This window comes from Chaetura pelagica, unplaced genomic scaffold (genome assembly GCF_000747805.2).
Source record: "Chaetura pelagica isolate M959 unplaced genomic scaffold, ChaPel_1.0 scaffold149, whole genome shotgun sequence".
NCBI classification, from domain to species: domain Eukaryota; kingdom Metazoa; phylum Chordata; class Aves; order Apodiformes; family Apodidae; genus Chaetura; species Chaetura pelagica.
In genome coordinates, this window is record NW_009954411.1 from 18,853 (window position 1) to 28,327 (window position 9,475).

Sequence of the window (9,475 nt, forward strand, 5' to 3'; positions counted from 1 at the left end):
CCCGCGCCCCTCTGCCCCCCGCGCCCTGGCCATGCCGGGCCTGGCAGGGCAGGGTGTGCGCTGGGCACTGGGAGCCCTGTCACCTCCCCCGTGCTGGCCCCGGGACCTGCAGGCCCCTCCCCACACACGTCGCGGGGGGGTGAAGCTGCACCCCTGCCTCCCTCCTCAGCTGCTGCTCAGAGGAAGCTGGGAGCTTCGTCCCACCACCCTTCAAAGCCAGGGGTCAGTTATTTTCTCTTCCCCTGGGTGTTTGACAGCCTCTCTGGGATGGGGACCAGTCCTGATGCATAATGACATGTCCTAATGCTGTGCCCAGACCCAGGGACACCTCCAGTATAATCTGACACTCCTGCTTTTCCCCTACACGCCACATTTTCACCACATTTTCGTTTTAGAGGCAACAGCTGAGAAAGAAGACTAAGTGACAGAAGCAGCAGAGGTGTTCCCTGACTGAGCCCTGCCCTGTGTAGGAGACGTCGTGTCCCTTCTAGACCTCAAAACACTCAACTCACAAGTGCTCAACTGAACCTATTACGACACGGGATCCAGCTGTGGACCAAGTGTCATCTCAGGACGTGGCACAAAGAAACAAGCCCCTGGTGAAGGCCACAGCAACTTCACACACAGCAATGTTCACAGCAAAGGACATGAAGATGTTTGAGCCAGGTCAGATAAAAACTGACAGCCTGGAGATGAAAAGAATCTCAACTGTCTTGGATAAAATGATTGACAAGCTGGAGCTGAGCGGTTTGATCCCAAGAATTATTGACTCTCTGGATAACTTTGCTGGTATTCTGGGACCTGAGATGATACACAACCTGAGTGAGCACCAGAAGCTTTCAAAGGAAGTGGAGCAGCTGCTTGCCAGCTCTGGAGAGAGGGACACCACGGGAGCTGAGCAGCAACCAGGCTGTCTCTGCTCACTAGAGCAACAGCTGAAACGTTCTCTTAGAAACATCCTGAGGCTCCTGCTGGTCAAACCTTCACTTTGCCAGGCTCTGAAACACCAAATTTTGGTGGGAGAGTCACCAGCTGAAGTATTTATCAAAGCCTTTGGGGAGTTCAGGAGTTTCATGCTTGAGAAACTCCTGATGAGTCCTGTGGAAGAGGAAGAAAAGATTGGATTAGAGGCAGACATCTCCCTCCGGATTAAGGACAACACTGAAGCAATTACAGCTTTACAGGCTGAGCTGGCAGCAGCAATCCAGACTCGAGATGAGGAGGTATGATATTGTGGGAATGTGATTTCCAACAAAACACTGCTGAAAGCTTTACTTTGGTAAGCTAAGACCCCACCCCCTTCTTGCAGATCCTAAGGAGGAAGGTCCAGGAATTATTTCTAGACCAGACCTTAAATTTGAAGATGCTGTTTTCATTGTAACATGAAAAATGCTTCTTGCATGTTTGTTTTTTTAAAAAACCTCGCGTTTGGCATGTTTTGAGCCTGTTTTCACTGGCCAAGGTGGGTGACACCAGGCAGTGAGCTCAGGAGGGAGCTGTGGGACCAAGGGCTGCAGTGCCAGCTGCCAGCACCAGGCTTCCCTCGCTGCTGCCGAGGTGAGGAAACGTCATTCCAGGCAGAGATTGCTCGGATTCAAATCCATTTTTAATGTCTTCTCTGCCTTCACTCTTGCTTGAAACCAGCATTTCTGGGACTCCCCACTCTGTAACTCTAGCTGCCTTAGAGCAATTATATGCAATTATATTAATTCATTTTTGTTCAGTGGCAGCTGAGGTACAGAGAAATGAAAGAGCATTTCCCAGGCTCCTGTGGGTCCCTGGGCTGTGCCAGCATCCAGCCCCCTGAGCTCCTGACAAGCAATCCTTTATTTTAAATGCAAGCCTTTCTTTCTCCTTCCTGCAAGTGGGGTGGGAGGGGAAGGTTTTGTCCTGTGCTCCCTGCACTGAATGGTGCCAATGCAGGCAAGGGCCTGTTTGCCCCTCCCTCCCTTGGAGATCTGTGAATCGAGACACTTAAGATGTTTATGTGCAGTTTGGCAGCTTGTCTGGGGCATCATAAATAAATGTTTCCCTGCTCACAGCTGAGGATCTCTCTGGCAGGCACCACACTGAGCTGTGTCCCCCTGACAGTCGCTCTGAGCCTAATCCAAAGCTGGAGAGAGACACAGGGCTCACTCACAGGTTTCCAAAGCACCCTGTGTAAATCTAACTCTGTTCCCTCAGCCAGCAGTGGCAAGTCCCTGTTGCTACCAGGTCAGCAGGGTCTCTTCTTGGTTCTCCTCCACCTTTGCCAGGTGCCTTTCTTCTCCTGCCCACATTGTGCCTCACTGGCATTACTTGACAGTATTTTTATCTTGTGTTCTGGGTCTAGATTCACAAGAAAGACAATGTGATCAAGGAGCTCAAAACAAGTGTGCAGGATCTTCCCAAAGACTGCAAGACCAGCACCCAGCAGATTGAGCAGGAAGGAGAAAAACCCCAGCAAGAGGAGCTGGAGGGCTCCCGGGCCAGGCGTGCCAGGCTGCAGGGGGAGGTGCAGCAGCTGGCAGCACAACTCCATGCACTTGAACAGGAGCATTGGTCATCAGAGCTGACTCTCAGAAAGGTAAATGGTAGGAGAGCTCTAGAACAGGAGATTAAAAACCTTTCCTAGTGCTGCCAGGTCTGGCTGTTGGCTGCTGCAAGTCATGACTTGGCTCCTGCTGGTTGCTGGCAGGACACACATGCTGGCTGTCAGAGTATACCTGCTCTGTCCTCACGCTCTCCTGATTCCAGTGGGAAGGAGCCCTGCAACCACTACACCAATTCAATGTCCCAGCCTGGGTAGGGCAACCCAGGGAAATTCATATTGGACCCCCTTGCTTTCTAAACTCCTCAGAGAGGGGTCCAGGTGTGGCTGGATCCAACCTTTGTCTCAGACCTGGCTCTTCCAGGAAGTGATTAAAATGTCAGGGTCTGAGGAAATGCTGAAGTGTCTGATCCCCCTTGATCAGACTGAGGTGAAAAGATACTCAAGGTCTGTATTTTAATTAGTTTTAATTAAAACTATCCCAAAATCACAGAATCTTAGGGGTTGGAAGGGACCTGGAAAGCTCCCCCAGCCCAACCCCCTGCCAGAGCAGGGGCACCCAGAGCACATCACACAGGAACGCACCCAGGTGGTTTTGAATGTCTCCAGAGAAGGAGACTCCACAACCTCTCTGGGCAGCCTGTCCCAGGGCTCTGTCACCCTCACAGGAAAGAAGTTTTTCCTCACATTTACGTGGGACCTCCTATGCTCCAGTTTGCACCCACTGCCCCTTGTCCTGTCACTGGATGTCCCTGAGAAGAGACATATACTATACAAAATATATTTATTGTCTTGGGCTGCATGATCATAAAGGCTGACATTTGCATCACAAGAGCACAACACATATGTTTAAGCTGCACAACCTGAGAAAAACATCATGGTTAGACTTTGTGTTACTTAATGATTTTAGGAAGAAAGAGAGAGTAGGAGTAGAAAAGTTTAGAGAGAGATAATAGAAAATTCCCAGACCTGGATCCAGCATGGGGCCAACAGAGGAGAGTTGGTGCTAGTGACGCTCCCCAGACCCCCCATTGCAGCCCCCAGTTTTATAGTCCTACTTTCCTTGTTTTCCAAGGATAAGCAAATGTGTTTTGAGTCATGAGACTGAGCAGCTGGAGTGGAGCTGCCCCCTCAGCTCCTTATCTCCATCCCTGTACCTGTAGGCTGCAGACAGGGAAGCCTCCTTCTCCTGCCTGGACTTAGCCCTGCAAACAGCTGCACACAGGCAGGTCAGTGCAGAGCAGCACTTCATGGAAGTGTGAGCAGCTCTTCAAGCCCTGAAGGCAGCTGAAGGCTTAAGGGTCTGGAAGCTAAGATGTGCAGATAGCTAGCTGTGGAGCCAACATGATGTTTGCTCTGCTTACCTCACACCCAAACCCTCCTTAACAGATTCCTTGCCTGTCCTGCTACAGCCTTGCTCAGAAAATGAACTCACATTCACCATGGTTTGCAAAAAGTCCTCCATACCATCAAAGTAAATCTGTCCTTATTATCTAAATATAATTATTGGAGAAACATTATTGTAGCTACACACTGTAGCCCGTAGGGTTGACTATAGTGCACTAAGTTCAGGGCTGAGTGCAGCTGATCCCTTTGCCCGTGTGCTCTTTGCTGCAGACACAAGCTGAGGAGCTGGGGTTGGGTTGAATGAGGGGAAATGGGATTTATCCCAGTGCTGAGCAGATAGGGAGGGAAGAAACAGGAGCAGCAGGGCAGGCATGAGCCTCTGTGACAACAGCTCAGCCCTGAGCAGAGCATGCTGGTGACACAGGGCACAGAGAATAGAACTGGAAAAAGAGCATTTTTGCCCTCATTTTGCTCCCACTGGGTATTTACTCCCCACAAGCACCGGCCTCCCTTGGGCAGGGCAGCACACAAGGGCTGAGGGCATTTCCCTCTTGCACTGGACAATGAAAAGCAAAGCAGCAGAGGGTCTGGGCAAGTTAGAGTGGCAGTACAAAAGCCCAAATCCACCCATTCACACCTCCTCCCAAGAGGTGGCTCTATCAGGCAGTGTTTTCCTGACCTGCAGGCCCCTGCGTGGCTTGTGGAGCTGTTCAGCTCATTCTAATGCTCAGGCAGAGATTTACTGACCACAAAGGCCTCCTCTCCCTCTTCTTAGCACCCAGCCCTGGGTGGGCCCAGGCTGTCCTTGTGGTCTAAATAGCTGAGGGCTGACCTCAGGATGGCCTGTGAGCCCCTGGGACTTCCTGGGTCAGTGTCATCCAGGAAAGCCTGTGGTTAGGGTTAGGGTTAGGGTTAGGGTTTAGGGTTAGGGTTAGGGTTTAGGGTTAGGGTTAGGGTTAGGGGTTAGGGTTAGGGACAGGGTTAGGGTTTAGGGTTAGGGTTAGGGTTAGGGTTAGGGTTAGGGGTTAGGGTTAGGGATGTAGCTGGTTCTTCTCATGATGGTTCCACAGAGCACAGATACAGCAGCTTGGGGCAAAGTGCCTGTACCTGGTTATACTGCAGCACAGCCACTGTTAAACTCTTTTGCAGCTAGAAGGATCTCTTTGGTGAAAAGGCACCATCTTTTGAGTACTTTCTGCCCTGCTTAAATGTTTAGCAGTTCTCTCTTGCTTCAGTTTTAGGGTGGTTGCTCCAGTTTGTCAATGACTTGCCACATTCCATCAGACATGCTCATTTCCTACCACAGAACACCCCTCTCAGAGGCATTTCAACCCCTCAGCCATCACCCAGCTCCCTGCTGTAAATAAATACGGCTCTTTTGGCCTCAGGGAACATTTCACGAGGATCCCCAAAGCAGGGCAAACAAAACAGTCTCGGCTTAAGGCAGCTTGCCACAAGGAGGAGGTGTTACACGCAGACACGAGCCTGGGGCTCCCAGCTCGGCTGTTGTCGAACTCGGGTTACTTTTCACCAGGCTTCAGGTGCCTGCAGGGAACCGATCTTGTTTTGTGTTTCAGAGGAAGAGCAGAATGGAGACGGAAATTGCGAACTGGATCCAGAAATATCACACGGACTTGGAAGAAAAACAGGTATCCACTTTCCAGCTCCCATCAGTTCAGGAGGGTACTGGTCCCAGTGGGCACCTGGCTCTTACCTATGAGGCTGTGGAAGTGAGGGGCAGTTTTTCATCCAGAAGTTCAGGTACTAGAAGCAAAGGTAGCTTTGTCCTGCCTACCTGCTCAGGAGTTCTCTGCTGCTTTGACTTCAGAAACAGTTACACTCACTGCTAAATCCCACAGTATCTGGGGGCAACGGGGTTGCCATGTTCTCATCACCCACCTGATGCTTGGGAACAGTATTTTCAATTTGCTTCAATCCCCAATCCTGCTGGCCCTCTCTGGTGTCCAAATCACCCTCCTGTTTCTGCTGCCCCTCTTGAGAGATGTCTCTCTCAAGTGCTAAGAAACCAAGCAGCCTGCACACTGTTGCCTTGGCATCCAACTTGACCACCTCAAGCTAGGAATCACATCAGATCCCCAGCCTCACCTCTGAGAAAGCCCTGCTTCCTTTCCTGTTCCTGCCCTACTTACAGAGATGGAGAAAAGCTGCTGGATGACTAACAAAGTAAAATGAGAGGCCTAGAAGCTGGCAGCTAATTGCAAGAAATTATCCCCCCTGGTCAAGTGTTTAACAATGTGATTATTTTGGTTTCCTGTCTGCTGAGTGGCTGGAGCACAATGTCACGGCAGGTTTGGGGCTGCTGAGGCAGATACACATCCATGCTGCTGGTTCCCCTTACCTTCCACCTCTGCATGGCTTCCTCAAAGGCATTAGGAGAGGCAAAAACTGCTGCTGAGCTTGGAAGTGCAGCAGCACCACTAGAACAGCCTGTCCTTGGGTCTTCTCATGCCTCAGCAGTGTACAGCTCAGCAGCCAGGCTCCAGTGCCCCTCACCTCAGCCTCACCCACCCTGCAGTGACATGTCCCTTTGCCCAGAGCATCTGCAGGAGGGGCTGTAACCTGCCTGTGGTACCTGCTCAGGGTGCCCAGCTTGGGGTGGGAGAACTATGGTGTAGTTTTCAGAGCACAAAGATACTAGGACCTGGCACCTCACGGAATTCCCTGGGTACTGGGCATACACCTCTTTTTGAGTCCCTATGAAAGGCTCAGCTCCCAGTGGTGGTTCTGCCTGGATTCAGGGTGGGTTGGTTGCACAGGGTGGGATGCACAGGGAGGAGCTGCTGAATGCCCTCAAAATGGCTGTACCTGGTATCTACTGTCTTCCTAGGCCGAGTATGATGAGCTTCAAGCTGCCTACGTTGAGGAGCAGGCCCAGCTGGTCCAGCTGACAGAGAAACACGCTGTGCTTTTCCAGGAGTATTCCCAGATTGAGGAGGAGCGAAGGCTACTTCAGGAAAAGAAGGACCAGGCTTTGCAGGAGTTCAAAACTATGACTCGTGCTGCCACCCTCATCCAGGCCTTCTGGAGGGGCTACTTTGTCCGGACCCTCCTCAAGTCAAAAAAGAAGAAGAAGGGCAAGGGCAAGGACAAGAAGGGCAAGAAATAAATCACAATGTATTTTCTTTCCTCCTGGCAAAGCTGCTGATTCTGCTGGGCCTGAGCTCTTCCAGAGAAAGGCATTAGATTTGAGAAAGCATTTGCATTAAGGCCTCCCGGGCTGCAGCTGCCTCTCACAGTTAGTTGGAGTATATTGAAGGAGCAGCATGAAGATGTCTCACCATGTCAGGTTTGGCTTTGCTACTCCTGCAAGGAGGATGATGCCTTCTGATGAAGAGACTGGGCCAGGAGTGCAGGTTGCTGCCTTGTCTCCTTGCCTTCACTCTCCTTGCTTATACCTTGTTTGTATGTCAGTGCCCTGTTCTGTTCTCATTGAAGTTGGCAATAAAATAACTCCTGGGGGCAGGGTGAGGCCCTTCATCTGACAGGGTTCTCCTCGTGTGGATTTGAGGGACTATTTTCCTTTCTACAGGAGGAAGCTGCAGCACCATTTCTCATCAGTGACAGCCCACAAGTCCTAGCTGAGCACCACCCCTGGCACTGCTGCCTTGGAAAGGGTGGGATGTGGCACAGCTCATCCTGAGACAAGCAGCAAACTCTGCCCTGCCTCATGTGATCCCTGTTTTGCCAGCACATTCTCCTCGGAGTCCCCCAGTGCCCGGAGAGCAGGGTTTTCCCTTTCCCAGGGGCACCAGTCAAGGGTTTTATTTCCATCCTCAGCCTCCCATTTTCAGGAGCCATGTAGCAACTTGGTATCTTGGTGCTCTGCACTTCCCTGCCTGCTGGGGCTGAGCCTGGAAACAGTCAAACAGGGGGTGCTGGGAATTTTTTGTTTAATTTTGTTGCAAAACCAGGCTGTTGTGTGACCAAAAAGGCCCAGGCACATATTTTTTTGCATTTAACAAGGCTGGGAGCAAACAGCATTTTGGATCCAAACTCCCAGGGACATTTCTTCACTCTGGGTTTCAGCAGCCCTGCCCTGCAGCCTCTTTTGTCAGGAGAGGGCAGTGATGCTGGCTTCAAAGCCCAGAGAGCCACCAGACTCCAGTCATCATCTTCTACCTCTGTTCATAACCTCTGAACCTCTGAACAGAGGTTATGAACCTCTGTTCATAAGTGAGTTCCTGCAGGAGAAGGGGTGAGATGCTTTTTTACCACTAAGTCAGACAGGGCCCATTTTGCTAAGGATGAAGAGTCACTGGAGATGTTCAAGGCTCAGCAGAGTCCTGAACAAGGGCCTGGCAGATTTATCCTTGACTCTTGGGGAAAAGTCATAACATGCTCAATACACATACTGGGATTTCTGCTCTCCTATGTCCAATCTAGTGCAGAGCTCAATCCCAAGTGGGTGCTGGAATCACTGAGGAATCACAAGGATGGGACAGGCAGGATCAGAGGAGGCCTCAGTCTCCTTGGACATTTTTTCCCTTGTTTGTGGCCACAAGAGATGTCAGGATCCATGGAGACTCTCAGATGGTAGTACCCGTGTGGGTAGTTTGGAGTGTACTTGCTCTTCAGTTTACAAACACCTGGACATGCTTTTAGATTAGAGGATCTTGTGGTGTTGCAAGGGCTGTTAGAGAAAGATTTCAATGTCTCCCTTCTCAGAGTTTGTCTAAAACATCCAGATGTTGCCTCCAGATGTTGAAACTCTCCTGACAGGAGAGGTGTTCAGCTGGGTGACATGGGACCATGCCAGTCTTCTGTATCCAAAGGACTGTTCCCAGACATAGGATGTGCCCTTAGGAGCTGCCTCAGTGTCTGGTGGTGCCAGAGGTGCTGGTGCTCATGGCTGAAGGACTCTCAGGGGCTTCTCTTTAGAAGGGGAAGAAATGCTCAGCTAGCTTCAGGGGGACAGAAGCAGCTCTGTCTCGGGCAGTGGATGGAGTTTGCCTTCTTTCTTCACCCGAGGGGCTGCTTAGCCCAGATCCTCAGGCTTGGAGCCAAGTGTGCTCACTGGACATGTTCCCAGGGTCTGTGTCAGGAGGAACCCCTTCACCCACTGCTCACTGCATGGCCAGCCCAGCCCCTCATCTCCCTGCTCAGCCTCCAGCCAGCTGCTCAGTGCTGATGGAGCTTGTTCATGAGACCTTTATCTCTGCTTGCCACCAGCCTGCTGGGACTCCTGAGGTGCTGTGGGGATCCCCACGTGCCTCGTGTCACCCTGCCTGCTCCCCCCCAGGGCAGCAGCACAGCCCCTCTGCCCTGCAGGGCTGCACAGCCCACCTGCCACAAAAGGCAGAGACTGGCTGGTGCCAGGAGACTGTCCAGGTGTTTGGAAACTGAAGAGCCTCCCTCCTGATGCAAATACCCCCCAAACTTACCTGTGCAGTTCCAACATCTGAGAGTCTCCACGGATCCTGTGGCCACAAACAAGGGAAGAAGTGTCTGAAGAGAGGGGGGGCCCCAGCAGCCCCCGGCCGGGCTGGGGGGTGTCAGGGCTGGGGGGTGTCAGGGCTGAGGGTGTCAGGGCTGGGGGTGACAGGGCTGGGGGTGTCAGGGCTGGGGGGGGGCCGGGCT

The 9,475-nt window shown here is 51.8% G+C and overlaps 1 protein-coding gene across 1 annotated transcript; it reads left to right on the forward strand.

Annotated features, from left to right (window-relative positions):
- Window positions 1–647: 647 nt before the first annotated feature.
- Window positions 648–7,004, forward strand: IQCD (IQ motif containing D). Its single transcript, XM_010004367.1, has 4 exons — window positions 648–1,223; window positions 2,333–2,566; window positions 5,455–5,526; window positions 6,726–7,004. Exons 1-4 carry the CDS (start codon window positions 648–650, stop codon window positions 7,002–7,004), a joined length of 1,161 nt encoding a protein of 386 aa, XP_010002669.1.
- Window positions 7,005–9,475: the final 2,471 nt, after the last annotated feature.